The 19320-nt window shown below is 50.7% G+C and overlaps 1 protein-coding gene across 3 annotated transcripts; it reads right to left on the bottom strand.

Annotated features, from left to right (window-relative positions):
- Positions 1-12974: 12974 nt before the first annotated feature.
- On the bottom strand, positions 12975-18694 carry LOC119112840 (CBP80/20-dependent translation initiation factor). Of its 3 annotated transcripts, none has more exons than XM_037237127.1 (6): positions 18495-18694; positions 17385-17531; positions 16254-16374; positions 15763-15923; positions 15013-15200; positions 12975-13888 (listed from the first exon to the last, which is right to left on the bottom strand). In XM_037237127.1, exons 2-6 carry the CDS (start codon positions 17518-17520, stop codon positions 13469-13471), a joined length of 1026 nt encoding a protein of 341 aa, XP_037093022.1. In that variant the 5' UTR covers positions 17521-17531; positions 18495-18694; the 3' UTR covers positions 12975-13468. The 3 variants fall into 3 exon arrangements, with proteins under 3 accessions (XP_037093022.1, XP_037093021.1, XP_037093023.1); XM_037237126.1 differs by having other exon boundaries at positions 17382-17531; positions 18495-18693; XM_037237128.1 differs by lacking the exon at positions 17385-17531.
- Positions 18695-19320: the final 626 nt, after the last annotated feature.

Raw genomic sequence — 19320 nt, 5'->3', positions numbered from 1 at the left:
TAGACACTCGAATGGCCTGGATTTATCATTATTGAGCACCGCCATGAACCAAAAAAAAAAAACGGTTAACCGATGGTTTAACAGGCCAAAAATGGCGGTAAAATTAAGTTCCGTTCTTCAAATTGTCTCCTTCATTCCCTGTGAATTGTTTACTATTCGGCACATGTCAAACAAGTGCATACAATTTTTATTTTTATCCATGAAGTGAATGCGAACATGAGGTGCAAACATGCACTTGCAGCAAACATGCAAACAAACAAACAGACAAAACAAACAACAAACAAAGAATAAAGTGGTAGGTTTAATGGTAGCAAGTGAACTCGGTTTGGATGACATCTTGAAACCTTAGAATGGGAAATAGGGTTTTGGCACGTGAGATTAGACAATATCAGGCAGGAGTGAAAATTCACATAAAATCTGGCGAAAAGGAGTTAGAAATTCCTCCTCATAGGGTGTTGCTTTACACCCAAAGTCGGCAATCATAGGATGCTGTATGGCGGGCGGCGCGGTCTGGGCAGGAAACGCTGCGCCCGCACAGTAAGCGGGCGCTGCCGCCCAGCCGCTGCTGCCGGGGCCCCAAATGCCATGGTACACTCCGTTGCTCAGGGGCCCTTCTTATTGGCATCGGGTTCCTTCCACTTGCTTGGAGGGCCCCGTGCTGGTACTGGGGACCCATATAAGGTAACGCTCCGAGGCACTCGATGCTCAGGGGCCCTCTTCATTCACCTATGGCTCTTCCTCTTTTTGAGCTTATTTGCTGAGGACCTTTCACTTGTCAGAGTTCTCTCTGTTAACCTGCCCGGGCACTCTTGATCACACAGGGGCGTTAATTCATGTACACTAATCTTTGGCTAGTGCCCTTTGTTTAGGGGGTCCTGTACTCCGGCCGGACCCTATATGTTAGCCCGCCAGGGTGCTCCCGATCGTTCAAGGGTCCCACCATATTGGTGTTAGGTTCTTCTCGCTTGTTATGAGGACCCTTCACTGTTCATTGGAGCCTCTTTGTTGGCCTGCCACGGCAGTTTCGATTGCTCAGGTGCCGTCCTTAGTGGTCTCGGGGTTTTCCATATTATAGGGGGGCCTACGCCATTGACGAGGACCTGAATCTTAATCAATATTATTGAGGCTTTACTTCTTACCGACTGATGACTGAATTTGCGGCTATGCCGATTGCGCCGACGAATCCGTTATTGTCATTGTTGAACATAATTTCGTCGTGCATCTTATTTCCACTGCTTAGTGCGTTTGTGACGATTATTATCCCCGTACATTACGTTCTAACATATTTTCAAGGGTAGGATATTCTGCATTCCCTTGCAACAGACAAAGCAAAAACCCTGTATTAGTCCTGAGCCATCAGCTGATCTCATCAACTACCCGGCTTACCGTGTATTAGCTAGAAATCAAGCCCGTGCTTGGTTTTGATGGTATTTAGCAGCCAATTTAGGTGTATGCTGCCGTGTTTTCTTCGAACTACTTAGCCTTTACATGACGGAATCCACCATAATCCAACGAAGATTAACAAGCTCCATGTATTTGCATACAAAGCACGGCTAGTTTTCTAGGGCTGTGCACAGTAAGCTAGGTTCCCGTATACGAACTGCATACATAAGAATATCAAAACTCAACGGCCGGAATACCGGAATTTTTGATGGATGCAGCCTTGAAGTCTAGGGAGCTCACAAAGTAAGAGGACTTCTCCAGTTTTCTAATATTTGCGAAGTGTACATGTGTGGAGATTTAGTTACTGTGGAGTTTACTGCTTCCGATCACTCCGATATTATGGTGTCGTTTTAGTTCTGGCCGGTGCTTTTGACCGAATCGCACATAATGATTAATAATTGTATATCTATATAGAGTGATTTACTTGTGATGCTGTTCCAAACACATCATTCAGTTGTTTGATTGATCTCTTTGTTTAGAAGTTGTGTGTGGTTATGAATGAGCAATGCATCCAGAATGCTGAGTTTCATTGTTCTGTATGTAGATGATAAAATTGGAGTGTTTTGTGTAAGCGCTCGGCGTGCGAGGAGAGTATTGTGGTCGGGCTGTACGTGATTCCTTGGTGCCCCTTCCGTGAGGTGCTCTGTGAGACGTGGGAACACAAATGTTGCAGTTACATCATTGTAGCATACGGAACCTTGCAGTAACACGTGAAAGCGGTCAACAGACGGGCAGAAATGACCACGTATCGAAATCGGTATTTTCCAACGCTTTATGAAGTCAATGGGTATGCATGTAAAAGGTGTCTCCTTGCCGGATGTTTCACTAGTACAATTTTTAGATTGGTAGTCGGGACGGATCACGGAAGGCGCCATGGGAAAGTGCAATGACGTAATCTCTCTTGCTCGTACTGCTGCAACTGCTGAACCCGTTCAGAAAATCAACTGATCAGCCAACTAAATTGTATTGGTAAAGCGTTCTGGTCAGCATCTGAAGGCATTACGTCCCATCCTGTATCTCCAGCGGCTTTTAATCTAGTAATAGCTCACAGGACCGTACGGAAACCGTAGGAACAACGCATCACGACCGGTCCCCTCCTCGATGCTACTGGCCCTCTGAGACATCGAGCAGCTGATCGGGGCAGGGGCCTTCGCTGGTGCAAACAGACTCTTTACTGGCACAGGAAGTCCAATCATTGGCATCGAGACACTAATTCGCCTTATCGGTCCCTGGTTGAAATGGTGCAGGTGATCTCTCGTCCGGTTCTGGTGTCCCTGGCTTGCACAGGCCTCTGCATTGCCTCATTGTACATGAGAATCCCCTTTTGTCCTTTCTTATGAATCCTTTCATTGCCAGGAGGGTCCGGACCAGCACAATAGGGTCTTTGACATACGGGGCTCATCATCGTCCCTATTCAGCAAATGTGCTCCTGCTTGGGGCTCATTGCCAACACATGGTCTTGCTAGGGACTATGGTCACTTACCAGCAATGTGGGTCCTTCATTTTTTCAGGTGTCCCGACGAATGTAGGATGCCTTCTAATTGGTATTTAAAGATACTGGCATTGTCTCTGCTCGGGAAATAACTGCTACGCCCCAGAATAGCACAGAACGGACTGTTCGATATGGGAGTTCTCAGTCAGTTGCTTCAGAGACACAGTCGCACGGGTCTCCAATGAGTGCTAAAGCTACTCTTACATTTTAGGGTCTGGCCTTCAGGCTGTGATCCCTCCATGCGACCTCTGGTCTGCCCTTCAGACCCTTAAATTGGGCTCTTGAACCACGGCCCCAGGGGACCAAAAAAGGACATTCGGAACCCATGGGACTCTTGGAGCCTAAGAGGAAGGTGGGGGGAGTCGTGCTTAATTCGGTTCACGCAAAAATGAAGCCTTAGGGGCCCTTTTCAGTGCCCCTGGAATATTGTATCGCCTTAAAATGAATGTTTGGACAGATTGTGGCGTTCCAGTTTAAATTGGGGGCTCATAAAAATAAATGCTATGATGCCCCCCAATCAAGGTTCTTGCTGCCTTTTTACCGAAGGAGCCGAACCGGGATTTCAACAGTGTAAGGCAAGGCAATTGTGGTGCCCTTGTATTTCGGTACCCCTTGAAAGGGAAGTTTCGAACTACCTTCCATTGTTCTTTCAATCGTCGACTTGCATTTGGTGTCTCAAGGAAATAAATGCAATGGTGGTCCGAAAGAAAGGTGTCACTTGGCCGAATGGGCCGATGCAGGATTTCGTTAATTGAGAGGCACGGGCATTGTGATGACGGGTCATAAAGCCCCAATGACAACGGAGGAGCCGGTTTTCTTGAACAGGATGCCCCTTCCCTGAACGATCCGATTCATAATTTTTGGTGTTGTGCGGCCGCGTGGGGCGGAGGTGCCCGGCGCGTAGAGGCACGAGAGCCGCACGAACAGTGCAGCACGAGATGTATTGTTGCCGGCGCTGGCGGCGGCGGCGGCGGCCGGCTGGGTGGCGCGAAGGGGCGCGGACGAGGGTCGGCTGTTTGTCCTGTCAGTTCTATGACGTTTGATTGTACCGTCGTACTGCACCGTAGTATTCGAATCGTAATTCAAATACAAGCTATTTCGGCAGTATGGCGACGGGCGTTCCGGACCCGTCTGTGCAAGTCCCCGTGATGACCAGCAGGGTGACGCCGACAATAAGTCTACAAGCGAGTACTTCTGCTCCGACGCTAGCTGCCGCCGCTCACCAGCCGGCAGCCGCAGCACCGGCATTCGATGCTCGCCTCATCCCCGAGTACGACGGGACCGGTGATGTCGTGGGCTGGATGACGCGTGCGGAGATGCTGTGCCGGCTGAAGGAGGTGGCCGCCGAGTCGGTCACACCTCTGCGCCTCGCCGGCGGCGCGTTCCACGTCTGGTCGCAGTTGCCGGTGACCGACCGCTGTTCGCTGGAGGCCGTGCGCGGCGCACTATACTCCGCGTTCGCCCTCGATCAGTACGCCGCCTACGAGATGTTCGCCACTCGACGAATGGTGTTGGGTGAGGCAGCTGACTTGTTTCTGGCTGGCCTCCGGCGACTGCCGGTCCTGTTCGGTGGACTGCCGGAGCGCGCTGGCCTGCGCTTTCGTCGCGGGGCTGTCGGACGCCGTCCGCCTGGCCGTGCTCGCGGTGGACGCAGCGGCAGGTGCGAGTGACTACCATCAGTGGAAGTGAGCTGAGGTGCTGCGGGGTCGGCGGTGTGGTTGTGGAGTTGCCGACGGGCCGTCGCGCCTCGCTCGAGACGGTGGTGGTGGGGAAGCGGACGCTGGGGGTGGACATAGTCCTCGGGGTGGCAGGCATCTCGGCGCTGGGTGGTGTGACCGTACTGTCCCCGTCTGAGGTTAGCTTTTGTGGGGCCGCGTGTCATGTGCCGCTGAGCGTGGATGCCCTGGATTTCAGTGCGTGCTTCGACGCGGCGGAGCGGAGGTGGACCGTTGCTTGGAAATGGTCGGACGGCGAGGGACTGGAGTGTCTGACGAACACTGTCGCCCAGCATCCTGGGCCGCCAGCCGCTCGTCGCGAGTATGACGCCGAGTTGGACGCGTGGGTCGCACAGGGTTGTCTGGTGCCGTATGATGAGGGTCGCCGTGGGACGGCGAGGGTGCTGGTACCGTTGATGGCCGTGCAGCAGTGCATCAAATCCAAGGTGCGCCCGGTGATGGGCTACCGCAAACTGAACGGTTTCGTGCCGACCCACAGAGCCGACACTAACGTGTGTGCTGATCAGCTCTGGAGATGGCGCCGCCACGGTGCTAACGTGGCGGTGGTAGATCTCAAGCGTGCGTACCTGCAGGTGCATGTAGAGGAGCGGCTCTGGACGTTCCAGACTGTGATGATTCGGGGCCAGCAGTTTTGTTTGATGCGTTTGGGTTTCGGTCTGGACATCGCCCTTCTGATGATGAAGGCCGTTGTGCGGTCCGTGCTGGAGCAGGACCTGGACGTACAGCGTGCTGTCCTTCCATACGTGGATGATCTCGTAAATGAAGGTGTTCAGTGCAGCGCATGTGGAGGCCCACTTCACGGAGTTTGGGCTAGACTGTAAGCCTCCGGAGCGGGTGGCCAGCGGAGCCTGGCTGCTGGGCCTGCGCGTCCAGGCAGAGGGCAGAGAACTGCGATGGGTGCGGGACAACCCGCTGGGCGCGCCGTCGGCTCGCGTGACGCGCCGCGCCGTGTTTGCGTGGTGTGGGCGACTGGTCGCACACCTGCCCGCGTGCGGACGGCTTAGGCCTGCGGCGGCCTGGCTCAAACGGCGTGTGAACCAACTGAGGCGGACGTGGGATGACGTCACCGATAATGCAGCGCTGCGTGCTCAGATGGACTACGTCGCAGGACGCCTGAACAGTGATGACCCGGCCCGTGGCGAGCGATGCGTGGAGGGTGAAGACATGGTCGTCTGGACCGACGCGAGTTCCCTGGCCACGGGGGTCGTGGCAGAGTCGGCGGACGGTGACGTCATCGAGGACGCGTGCTGGCTGAGACGGGATGAAGCCACGCACATCAACATGGCCGAGCTGGATGCGGCCATCCGAGGCGTCAACCTAGCCGTCGCTTGGGGAGCACGGACAATCGACCTCCGCACCGACTCGGCTACCGTTCATCGCTGGCTTGATGACGCCATCAGTGGTCGCGCGCGTCTCCGAACCAAGGCGTACGGCGAGCTGCTGATTCGGCGGCGCGCCGAAATCGTCCGTTAGCTGGTCAGTGAGCTGCGGCTGAGGTGGTCGGTGGCGCTCGTGCGATCGGCGGAGAACCGAGCCGACACGCTGGCGCGCGTGCCCAAGGAGTGGCTCCGTGATGCGGGTGCGACTCCTGTGGGCGAGCTGCCGCCACCGGGCGTCAGCGCGGCGACCGTGGGCGAGCCACCGCCGCTCGGTGATAACGCGGCGCATGCCGCCGGTGGCGCGGGGAACGTGCTTTTGGCTGATAATGGCACTGTGTTTCGTGGCCGCCAGGTGGCTGCTCTCGCGGCGCGGTGGAGAGTGACCATGAGGTTATGAGCTTTGCACGAGCCGGGTGGTAACGGAGTGATAGAACGCTGCCACCGGACCGTTAAGTTCATCGCTGCGAGGCGTCGTCGTACTGTGGCCGAGGCGGTCCACCTTTATAATGTGACCCCCCCGCGATTGCCGATCGGTTACTGTTATTACGCATTAGTCATTGTTCCCCTCTCTGACGCCGAAAGCCCTCTGACCGGGATGGTTGACCCTGGAGCAACGCGGGGCCATCGACCGTTTCAAAAAGGTCCCAAGAGTAGTGGGATTAATAAGCAGCACAGGGATCCCAGTTCGACGCACTTGGGCCCTGGAGAAAACGGACAGAGGTACCCTGTCCGGTGCTGGTTCCTGACTGACATGAGGTTCTTCCATGAAGGCGTCCGCCAAGGAGAAGGGGGGGGGGGGGCGGCTCCGGTCCAGCACGAGTGAGATCCCGAGATGTCCGCCACGTCCGGATGTCCGGTCCACCGGGATGTGTACCGCGGCGAACCGAGTGAAACAGAGTCAGGGGTGTCGGGCTCTGACGCGAAGATGGCGGCGTGGCTGACTGAGCTGGTAGCGTTTCGACCGCGGACGGGCTGCCTCACGAACAGGTCTCGCGCGCGTGTGGTGGGGTTCGATCCTTGGGCGAGGGACGGCGCGCGCGTGCATGCGTTCATTTTTTTGCGGCTGGGCTGCATCATCCGCCGGCCCGCCGCAGGCGTGGCTGCCGGCCGGACCGTCGAGCTGGGCAGCCTTTGGGCTGACCTGTGCGTCCGAGCTCCGCGTCCAACCGATTGCACATTATTATTCCCATAGATATACAGTGATTGAGCAATTTGCAATTTGATTTACCTTGTCTGCAAGTTTGACGGGCGGCGGTTTGTTTGTTGGGGCGGCTTGTAATACCGATTGGGGCTTTACGTCTCACCGGCTGCTATGGCTATGTCGAGGCGGAATGCCTCTATTACACATTTATCACGCATTAGGTAAGTGGGATGCGGTAATGGTGTGGCCAGGATTCCATCCCAGGATAGGAAAGTCCAGAGATGAGCACCCTAACCACTAATCATCATGCCACTACCGCCCCTCTGCGGCGCGAACTGCACCCGTCTCGATAAACTCCAGATTGGTGTTGCTGGACCCCAAATTCTATACTTAGGAGATTCTGAACTGTAAAATAAAGAAAACGTGTCAAGATTGATGAAGTGCATGGCGAATACAAACTCACGATTCTCCCAATTCATTCAGCTTATCTATCGCAAATCAGCTCAGTGACACGCCCGGCTCCACTGTTCAGATGATGAATCAACAGCGCCTTTAAGCGCGTCACGTGCGTATTGTCTTGCGTGACGTTTGACACTCAGTTGAATACATTCGCAGTCAACGTTTGTTTTTTACTTCCTATTTACTTGCAGCCGGGAGTGCGATTCCCTAGTCAGTTGCAAGGGTTTCACCCCCCGCCGTGACTTGGGTCGCAGCCTGCAGATTTGTAAGAAAGTGAGCCAAATTCGGAGCGAAACCAATTCGTTGGCGTATTAGCACGACACCCTTCGTTGTATTTTCATCGCTCAGCCAACCAACGTATTTTGGTAAACCACGCCCGTTTAAAACGTACTTAATTGAGGAAACGAGTAGGCTGGGCCATTGAACGTCTCACCAGGGAGTAGTGTCCGGATTCAGCTGATGAGGGAACCCCCACCCCCTCTCTTTTTGAGTAATGACATGTAGAATTCAGAATAAGTCCTGTTTGTAGGAGCGTGGGAAAGAGTTTGCAATTGGAGGAGGGAGAGGGGAATCAGTCAAATAAAATCACTAACAATGTACGTTAGCGTGCCAGAAGCTGGATATCTATATGCGCGCCATCAATTTCTTTAAAAAATGAGAAACATCGCCAATGCATACAGAAAGTAACGGAACCAAATACCGCTGAGAATCTTATCTACAGCCCACAACACCAAACAGCAGGCAGCCCAACAAGTGTTTTCCACGATTATCGTGCAGTTACTGCCAAATGACCAGCTATTTCCGATGCCACGATCAAAGTTTTAAATTCTCCAATGCACCTGTTGCCAAGGGCGTGCTGACGCCGCAAAGTTTGCGGGCTCAAAGAAAACGTTCTCCATGTCCATGCACAGTGGTTTAACTGCGCGGCACTGTATCGCATGACGTCACTCGTCGGCTGAGGCGGGCGAAATCGGCTCCGGCAGCCCGCTATCGGGCAATATTTGAACCATTAGGTGAAGGGTTGCAAGAAGTGGGACAGTATCCCAAACCGTGGATCCCACGCACGCTGGACTTTGTGAACACTGGATTTAATGAACGCTGAACCTTAAAAAGACTGGACTGTATGAACACTGGACTTTATTATTCTCCTCTGTCCAGGGGTTTTCGACGTTTTCTGGGCCTTATGAACGCTAGACGCTGCGATTCTGGACTTTTTGACCACTGGACTTTATGAACTCTGGACGTTTCAATACGCATCCTTCGACACATGTCTTGAGACCAGATCTAGTCACTTTCTGTCAGAATTGATCGATTTTTTTTCATAAGTCAAATTACAATGTCACAAGACATGTTATTGCACTGGTTTGCACCATACTGTCGATTATTTGCTTCAAATTTGTTGAAGTGGCCCCTCCCGCCTGCTTTAACTAAATGTCTGTGGGTGCCATGGTTTGCTCACTGGTAAATGATTGCACTGTACATATGCACTACATTTTAACACAGGAATGCTCTGTATACATAGCAGTTACAAAATGAGAAAGATATCAGCATGCAGCAAAAGTCAGACCGTCCGATTGAAAATGTGAAGCCAACACCTCAGACTTTGCCATTAAATTTGTATAAACAAAACCTAAATGGATGGCTTTGCCGCAGCTGGAAAGGCAAACAGCAAAACTGGTGTGACCATCAGTAAGATACGTTATGTTTGGAGAAGATGGATATTTGTGGTGCATACCCACTATTGCCTTTCACGGAGGCCAACCATGGCAATCAGAATTAGTTGTTCCAAGCAATTTGAGGCGTTTTGATCTGTGTGTTGGTGACTTCATCTGGTGTCAACAACCTACATTTACATTTAGTTAGGTTAAGTTGGTTAATTACATCACAAATGGCAGTAAGAGTTTTGTAAGAATCAACGACTCACAAATACTGCTGCGATACAAAGAGGTTAGACAGGATTAGATGAGGTAAGGCAGCTTTGGATTAGGCTTAGGTCACTCTCACGTAAATGAGCATTGTTTTTTTGGAAGAAGCAGTGACATAATATTTGTATTTCCTGATCCCCATCCTAACAGGAGCCAGAGGTATGTCTGTTGTGTTTGACTTGGTGATATATTGATATGCAGGAACCCAAGGCTTTTCTGTTTGAAGGCTTTAATGCTTGATTTTTTTGGGATAACATTTAGGCCTGATTAATTTTTTGTCATTGTTTTGTTGTTGAATTCCCTTGCCTTTTTGTGTCAAAGCATCCTATGGAAGGTCAGTGCAAAGTGCAGCCTGAAAACATTGGCGTCACATAGTTTCTTATGCTTATCACGCTGTTATGAAATTACTATTCGTTGATGCACACTTTTCCACTTAAATCAGCTAATGTGTCAAAACTGAAAACAGTTTTGTCATGCGTATGATAAAATGTCCATGCCAACGTGAAATGCATGTCTTTGTTTGCTGAAGCATCTCTCACTGGCCCATAACTTTCAACATTTGTGACTTGATTTTTCACTCCTGCACGGTCTTTTTGCGATGAAATTTTTCCCTCCCACCCTAGTCCAAAAGCAATTTTAGCTCACTGGGCCCGAGCCCTGCCAGGTTTGATGATTTTTGCCGCTCCCGAACTCCCGATTAAGAGGTCCACCTCCGCTTTAAAGTGAGCTCCAAGGCCGCCACCTACTGGCCAAGCGGCTGGCTCACTTGGCTGACAGGAAGACGTTGTTCGACACCATCATTGTTTGCCGACCATTGGCCGTATTTCGGCCGCATTACAACAGCAGCTAGGGTGCTGCAGCCGTATATTTAAAATTTCTCGGCGGCACTGCAGCCAACACGGGGAACAGTAGCAGGGTCTGGAAACAAAATGAAGCATTCTTTGTTCATAATTAATATTTACCTTAATGTCTGGAAAAACCTCATATCAGTTCTACAACTCTACTGAATGGTGTCAAGCAACTCGCCAGCGGATGCGTGCCTCGTTATTTCGACGGCCGGCGAGCCGTTCGAACGCAAAAAGCTGGTACAGGCGGATTTTTCACACATCATTCGACATTGTTGTCATTCAAGTCGAATCAAGACAACGAATTTCGCTGTTTTGTGTGTTGTTGAACCGAAGTCATACCTTTAAGTGACAACAAATATGCAGCTCGTTCCAATTAACAGAATCGGGCGGACGATTGGCCGGTATAGGTATACTTCACGCTCAGGGTACATCAACTACGCTGGTTATTAGCGCCGTGGCATTCAGAGCGCACCTGGCTTTCAAAAGACTACTGAAAGCTGCGAAGACCACAGCACAGTATAACAGCCGTGGGCCATCCACCGATGTCGTTGCGGGACGGCCGTCCGGTACCGGCAAATTTGGCCCTCGCCCAACGGAGTCATCTTTACGACCTCGCCCGACCATAGAAGGGGGCGGGGTTGGGCGGTCGTGTCGGCCTTAACTTGTGCGCTAAGAAACACATCGGAAAAACAACACTGAGTTGCTCTTTGTCCGAGCCATTTATGTTGTTCAATCTTTGGTCCCGAGGTCAACAGATGACCTATTATGTCACGATAATGAACTTGAATGCATCATATCGGAAATGCAAAGAAGTCCTCCCGCCAACACACTTAAACATAAATATGTTTAATAATTGTGATTATAAATAATTGTGAACTCAAAAACGAAACGTAATTGTGGAACGACCGGCGTGTGCATTGATTTCTTTTGCTCCTGAACATGTCTTTTTTGGTCCGGGCTAACTGAGCGACCTACCAGGTCACAAAAACCCTACCACTATCGAAATATTTAGAGGAAAGTGTGACATACGGCTCCACTAACCCCATATGTTAATTGTTGGCCATTTTGCGCTTATCGCGTCATCTGACTTATCTACTCATGCCGATCTCGAGTAGTCAAACAATCAATTGTAATTTTCACAAACTTTTAGCCCATTCTCATAACTAAAAGTGTGTGAAAGTTTCAGCTACTGGTTTCAATGTCCGGATGCAGTATGAGAGGACGAATCGGGCGACATTTTCCTTTTGGGTCACTGAGCTTTTAATTCACGCTAGGTCGGGGACACGCACGTTCTGCATCGCTATGCTGCGGATATAGTTGTGCTACGGTTACCGGTTATACATTATATGGCTTTGTTGAAACTTTTTCAGCAGTGAATTAAGTTGAATTCCATACATTTGACCTTAGGTGGGTCAAGGTCAAACTTGCATTCGAGCCCAAATGTTTTCTCTACCATTATTAACCAGTTGTGGCCATGTAATAAACGACATAAGGCGCAAAATGATAAACCGCTCCAACTGGCTACTATTTGAAAACATGTGGAACAGTTGTGTGTGTTAAGTGATGTCACAGATCTTGCAACATGTTACAATACCAATCATAATGCGGATGCTGTGCAATGAAGAGCAGAGCTGAACAAGCGCACCCAAACTGCATAAGACATGCATTGCAGCTGTAATCACAGGCGATGGCAGGGCAGCTCGAGGGCTCCATGCGGGCACTAAGTCTTCAACGTCATCAGTTTACTCAGCGTTTCGACAATAATAAAATGTGTCTCCACTCTGCACCCACCATGGCGCAAAACCACGCCCATCGATAGTTACCTTTTCTGCATTTCTCTGACCTCGCATGACCTTGACCCAAGGAATTATCTACAACTTTTGGTGGTCGTCCAAATGGTGCTGATCAGGTGAGTCGCAAGTGTAGGTGGCATAAATCCTGCATAAAGAACCGAGAGAAATGTTTGACCTAGCGTGAGTCCCTCCAGACACAACGCCTGACATTGATGTCAAGACCAGTCATATAAAGAACAAGTTGCATGTCTCAATTACTAACAAATGTCAAGTGCTACCGCTTTGGGAGGAAACCTGACCGACATGACATTCAGGCAAGCGCCGAAAAAAATGGCAGGAGGGGCAGAATGTTATGTCAGCTACTGAAAATACCGGCATTCTCGCACTCATGGTAACAAAGCTGTTCAAGAAAACTCCAAGCCCCCTGTCAGTCTCCTCCTACCTCTTCGTCGGGCAAGGGGTAAGCTGGGCCAAACTGATGCGGCATAGTGTCATATTCGTAGCTTCTCACGGCCCGCGCCTCCAAGCGACCGCACTCAACATTCGGCGGCAATCTGCGCAGCCGCCGACGGTCGCCGCCCATTCTCGACGCCGCCTCATATCTATGCAATGTAGACATTTGTGCCAACAACTATTCGTCCTTAGCGTTTTGACCGACCATCCAGCTGCTCACGGTTGCCAAACCGCCGCTGCCCCGTCCCGATCACATAAGGCACAATTTGTTCACAATTTGCTCGATAAATGTACCTCTAGCACCCCATATCTTGTATTTTGAAACACACGACAATGAGCGACTAAAACCAGGTGAAATTTACACATGGCCATGAAATGCGTTATCATGGGCGCCGTCATTACGCGTGCACAACTAGCTATTGTACATCACTAATGCTAAACACTGCCACTTCATGACGATGCACTAGCACCTACCCCAAAACCTTTTTATGACCGCTTAAACACGCTCCTACGTGATTGGAATGCATGGCAAAAGGCGAGACTTTTGGCCAATGTTGTACTCCGTCAGTGAATGGCATTTGTTTCAGATAAGTCACTAAATATAATGACATGAGTGGCTCCTGCTCATGAAAGACAACAAAACGGTTCAGAAATCGGTTAAGAAACACTGCCTAGCCAGAAATGCACGCCCACCGGCGGTACCTGACAGCAGCATGTTCACCTCCGCCCCCCAGTCCCCGCCGCTACTTCAAGCATACCCTGCAGGTTAGCGGTTTACGCACACTGGACACTGACCACATCAGTCCCATCCATCCTCGTCCGGCAGCGGTACCCACTGGTGCACTCCAGTCTGCCGCTGCGCCTCGGGCCGCCCGTTGCCGCTGCGGGACACATCCGCCGATCGCGGCGGCTCCCGGCCGACTGAACAGTCCTCCCCTCTTTTCCCCTCACTTGGACCGACAGGCGCCTTGGGGGGTGCAGCGGATTGGCGCTGGGTGGCGCTGAGGTCGGGGAGCGAGACGCCGTGGTGGGCGTAAAAGTGCTGCGCGTGTCGCGACAGGCCCGTCCAGCGGCAGGCGGCCAGCTCCACGCAGAGCAGGAAGTCGGCACGCAGCGCGTGGCCGCAGTCGGGCGAGATGAGCCGCTCTCGGATCGAGTTGACCAGCTCGGCCACGCCCTCCGGGCTGCAGCGGCAAAGCTCCTCCCCCACACGGCACAGCTGTAAACAAGGCCGCCACGCCGGTGGAAGGCAGGCCACGATACAGGATCACCAGACACATGCCAATGGCGGAATGCACAACGTCATTGTCTACCGTGCCGAGACAGCTGATGTGATAATGTTATGGCTAATTTAATTTATTGAATATCTTGAAGTCAGATTCCAGCTGTGTACTTTGTTTGCTACACCGGAGGTCGGGTGATCGCAGCATCAGCACTTCAGATCAGGACTGTGGCCTGTGTATGCAATGAGCAAACTGTGGGACAAATTTGATCGATTTTAGACCTACTCCAGGCACTAAATCTTCAAATTTACCTGCTGATTTCATGAGATTTAGCGTCTAACCCGGCAGCTCGAGACGACAAAATTCTGCGCTCAACAGTGCTCTGCCTGCATAATGCACAGACCAGCGTCATGCATGCGCCATACGCATTTTGGACAAAGATTTAGGGACACATGTTCTATGTCAAGGTCCCATCACAGCTAGTTCAAGTTGAGGCATGTGCAAAAGTTTCTCAAAATTTCAGGGGAAAATAGAGTGGTCACCACGTCGGCTAGGTTTTGTAAGCACTGTTGCAACAACATATGAAGGACATTTCTTCGTGCATGGCTCTTTTTTGGTACACCATCATGCAGTCTCATAGAACGTCTGGGCCTCCGTCCCCACCACTGAGTGTGCCGAGGGTAATTCCACCAACTGATGCACCGCTCGTGTGATGAGCTTTGTGCAGAGCACAGCACGGCCAGCAGCATTATTTTTCTCAGGCATCATGACCGCACCTCGATATTACCACGATGGTTCCCTGCTGCGGTAGTGTTGTGTCGGAATGGCCGGCAATCAGTCTCAACTAGGGCGCAATCGTCCGGTGCCCCTCTAGTTCCGGCCCTTGACCATCTCAGGGATCATGACACATCATACAAACTAGTAGACGTTCTAAAATGCCTGATTGCACCAAAGGCTCAACGGTCTTGCTCATATGCGGCTTTCGATTATCAAAATAGGGTCTGATGACTCATTTCGTTAACAAAACTATACGGCGTTAATCAAACATCACTTGGCACGGGCAGAGTCGCAACGATTCCAAACGTCATCAACAGCATTCATCTCAAGCGGGCCCACTGACCTGAGCTGCGGCCATGACCTGATCCTCCTGACGGCAGTGCAGCAGCGCCGTCAGGTACTCCAGGATGGGCGTCACCAGCACCAGCACCACGGCGCCGTCCGCCAGCCGCACGTGCCGGAACACCTCGCAAAGGAGGCCGCCGGCGCCGGCGAACCGGGCCGGCGACATCAGCCGGTCGTCGTGTCGGCCTGCCGGCAGCCATGACTGGCGCCGTCAGCGTTCTGCGCCCGCCGACCGCCGGCCGCCCATCCCACCGGCTCCTCCGTGGCCGCACGAGCCACTTCTAGACGTGGAGGCTCGAGACCATTATGGAAGGGTGTGTACTTCAGGTGTTACAAAACGCTTACAGAAGCTCTCAGTGCCATGGACCTTCGAAAGTTAGATCCCATCTGACACAAGCACATAGCAGGCTTCTGACCATAGACAAGCTGTTTGGCTGGCGAAATTGCTAAGCACGTCGTCTTACTGACAACGGGTGTCAAACGTGACTGTATCTAATGACACTTGAACTGACACTTCCATGAGACACCGAACACGCATGCAGCATGATTCATGTTGAACAACTTCCGAATAAATGCCAAACAACAATTTTGAAGGACGTTACTGTCCCTGTTAACTGCCAGCGCAACCAGCCAACCATGCTGGGTTCGGCTGCAGTTACTACGAAGGACACGCGTACGATTGCATGCGGCCTGTCGCGTCACCGACCACCAACACCAACCCTGCACCCCCACCGCCGCCCACTCTCACGTTTGTAGTTACTCTGCACGAAGTTGAGCATATGGGTGCGCAGGTTACGCAGATGGGAGCCATCGGGCGCCTCCCGCTGCAGCCGGCCGGCCGCCGCCGCTAGCCGGGCGCCCACCGCCCGGCACGCCAGCGCCCGCTCGTGCAGTTCGCGCAGTGTGGCCCTGCCGCGCAAACACACCGCATTACGCTCAGACACGGGCGTACGCACGCCGAACACACACTGGCTGGGAGACAGCGATGCACATTTTGATATGCACCCGCACAGTGCAGATACAGGTCAGATTAATCAGCTCAATGATAGCTGTGAGTCGTTTGATTTCAGCTACAGAACAACTCGCCATTCTCACGCGGAATGCCCAAAAAAGAATAATTAAATGCCACATGCGTTACCATGTAAGGCAGAACCCTTCGATGCTCGAAACCAAATTTCTCGCATGTGAACAGCGGACCTTACAAAGCAGAGTTGTAGCACACAATGGGTGAGTACGTACAGTAGCTGGGCGTCGTTGGATGAGCTTTGCAGCATGGCAGCAATCTCTTCTTCAGATGGCTCCGCAGAGATCGATAGTTTTTGCACTTCTGACTCGACACTGTTTCCCGTTGTGATGCTCGCTTTAAAAAAAATGGAGCAGAAATACTATCATTGAATGGTTATTTCTCATAGTCATCTCATAATTGTCATCTAACTTATTAATTTGTAATACTGCACTCGACCAAGCAGATGGGCAGTCTAGCACCCCATTTCCGGGAGACAGTCGATTCACGTGGTCATAAAGTCACAATTATTCGACGCGCCGACGACGTGATGCGGCGTTACACGGAGGTTATGGCCGCGTGGCCCATGACCGCTAAACAGCTCAGACATATCGATTGCTATTCAACACTACACTGCTGGGATACTTGTATTGTGTCGCTAGTGGCGGAGCTGCAGGCGCTAACAGCATCGCCTGTTTGCGCAGTGGTGCGAGAGGGACAAGCTTGTGTTTTCTGTTGGAACCCACCTCTAAATCTGTGTCATGCATTCAAGACTACACCCTAAACATTTCTTTTGATTCAAACGATCCTCTCACCAGCAGCGTGTGAAAGAACACGGACGTAGCTCGATAAACAGCTCCCCCAATATAGCATTACTTCATGCACATGGAGGCCGGCAGAAAAATAAGTAAGGCCACAGGTCATCAAAAACTGACAATGGATAATATTTGAATTGCTATGAAAACACTGCCAAGCAAGTCTTGCAGATCTGCTGAGCCTCCTAGCAGCTTTACTTGTTCAAACATTGTATCATGCTGAGAACTTTCAACTGAAGTCCCCACAACTGGCAGCTGGTAGCACAACTGGTACTTGTGTCCATAACATGAAAGCACAATAGCCACCCACTTCAAGCCAGTGATTCAAGACAGGAATCAAACCGCTTGGTCACCAATACTGCACTGTGACATCACAGCCAATCAAAGTTGAAAACAAATGTTAATTGGCACAAAAAGCAACACTGTGAGTGATGCCAGAAGGTAAAACATAGCAGGTGAGTGTTATTTTCATGCACAGACCCATAGAATGGCTACAAAAATAAACAGTTAAGTGACATGCAACTAGTCCCAACAAAAGCAGCAACTGACCACCTCCTGGACTTCTGAGGCCTGCCCAGTCTTCAGGCATGTTTGCCAAGCCATCACCAGGCCTTCTCAGTGGGCGCCGGTCATCTGTGCCACCGGACAGGAAATCGCCACGTCCTCGGCCTCGCGCACGTCCACTCATTGGTAGGCACCCTGCCAGCCACAGCTACCATTCAGACAAGCACTCAGTCACTTAGACCAGGGAACAATTCCACAACCAGTACTACACAGCAACACCAGCCACTGTTGGATCAGCCAACAATATAGAGCGATGTCAAGCGGTGTAATAAATGATGGTGCAACTTAGCTGACTGAGCACCTTAGGCTCTCTGACATCACTTATTTTTCTAAAAAATAAACATGCAATCCTGAGCAAGACAAATGCAGCCTAAACAGACTGCTGAGACTTATTGTTACATTTATTCTCTCATTGTATTGATGTCTGAGAGGTTACTCAAGGTTCATGGTCATGCCTACTAGGCATAACTGTTCCAGACAATGTGAGATTAATATTTCATCTTGAAGTGAATAATCTTATTTTTTCATTCCTTCTCACAGCCAGTATTGAGCGGTGTTGGAAAACTTGATGTTTCCTGGCATGATGTATACCAAGAGGCTTTGTACTCCAGGATTGTGACTAGGTCAAATGAAACATTTTGTACTCCATGATGCAACAAGAACAGTTTTTGGAAAACTTGTTTTACCTCTTTGTGTCAGGACAAAATAAAACCAGAAGTTGCAACAGCTTTAGACTTGCTGCTTCCATCAGGAGCCATGTATTGATATCTGCAGCAGCACAAATCTTGCACCCACCGGACTAAGATGCCCAATAGCAAGCAGCCTGTGTTGCCACCTAAGTATTTGATCAACCATGTATGGAAATGTGAAAAATAAAGCGTGTGAATGCTGAATGGAACTGCCTTTGAACAATACCGGGAAATGAGAAACGAGTACAAGAATTGTACCGGTCTGTAGATTAGCGAAGCTCTCACTTCCTATGCCCCACGCAGACCAACGCAAACTTGAACATTACTTAACCTTCCAATGGCGACGAAGCGCATTAATTGCCAAGGATGCAACGAATATTCATAGAAAACCGCGCGCGCAGTCACCTACCGCAGGCTCAGGCAGGCAGGTCTTGAGCGTCTTAATTGGAGCTTTACGACGCACTCAGCTGCTGAGGCTATATGGCGTCGCCTGCCTCTCACCCTGGCAGGAAGGGCGGGCACCGCGGGGAATCGAACCCCGTACCTCTGGTTTCCCAGACGCGCAGTGGTTAACGCAGACGTGTTAACCACTTTGAGCCCAAGCGTCAGTCATCGTTGCGTAGTCGTAGAAGTTTGGTAGCGCAGTTGGCAGTTAAGCTCGACCGAGGATAGAAGGAATGTTTGGCATTGGTCAGGAGTTTTCTGTAGGACAAGGGTGTAGCAGGGAGGTGAAATAATCGGTGTTATTTTCCAGAAAACTCGATGTTAAATGTTTAGATCTATAAAATGATTAGTGAACTAAAACAAGAGAACAAAAAGTCCGGATTGTTTTGCCAGGCTCTTTTCATCCTTTTCTTTTAACCACAGCTTCGCCGCATGATGGCATTTCAGGTCAGAGTTATTAGGCAGTCGGTAGTCACAAAAATTACGGTTTAACAAAGCATTTACTAGATAAGAAATTCACACATCTGTCATGCCGCTTTCTTTAACGCATCCACGCACATTCCATTTTGTCTTCTCCATGCTCATTCATACCTCAGTTATGTACTCCCTTCTGCTTACGCACACGCCCACATATCACACATATACACACATATGCTACACATAGTTCCTATACCACTTCATTGCTTCTCACACTTCTCAAGCATTCATTCAGACATGGTATAAAGATGTCCCCGTAAATTTAAATTATACGTATAATTAACAACTCACTCCAAACAAATAAAACATAGTAT

Source organism: Pollicipes pollicipes, unplaced genomic scaffold, assembly GCF_011947565.3.
Source record: "Pollicipes pollicipes isolate AB1234 unplaced genomic scaffold, Ppol_2.1 Scaffold_7261;HRSCAF=8764_pilon_pilon_pilon, whole genome shotgun sequence".
Classification (NCBI taxonomy): Eukaryota; Metazoa; Arthropoda; class Thecostraca; order Pollicipedomorpha; family Pollicipedidae; genus Pollicipes; species Pollicipes pollicipes.
Note: the sequence above shows the minus strand (reverse complement) of the source record. Positions and strands in the feature narration are given on the sequence as shown.

What these genes read in the sequence shown, in the direction of transcription:
- LOC119112840 (XM_037237126.1), bottom strand. Translation starts at nt 17,520, where the DNA reads ATGAGTGGACGTGCGCGAGGCCGAGGACGTGGCGATTTCCTGTCCGGT. An exon ending in TCCAACGACGCCCAGCTACT is followed by an intron (nt 15,924 to 16,253) that starts GTACGTACTCAC and finishes TTTGCGCGGCAG; the next exon opens with GGCCACACTGCGCGAACTGC. An exon ending in AGGTCATGGCCGCAGCTCAG is followed by an intron (nt 13,889 to 15,012) that starts GTCAGTGGGCCC and finishes CCTTGTTTACAG; the next exon opens with CTGTGCCGTGTGGGGGAGGA.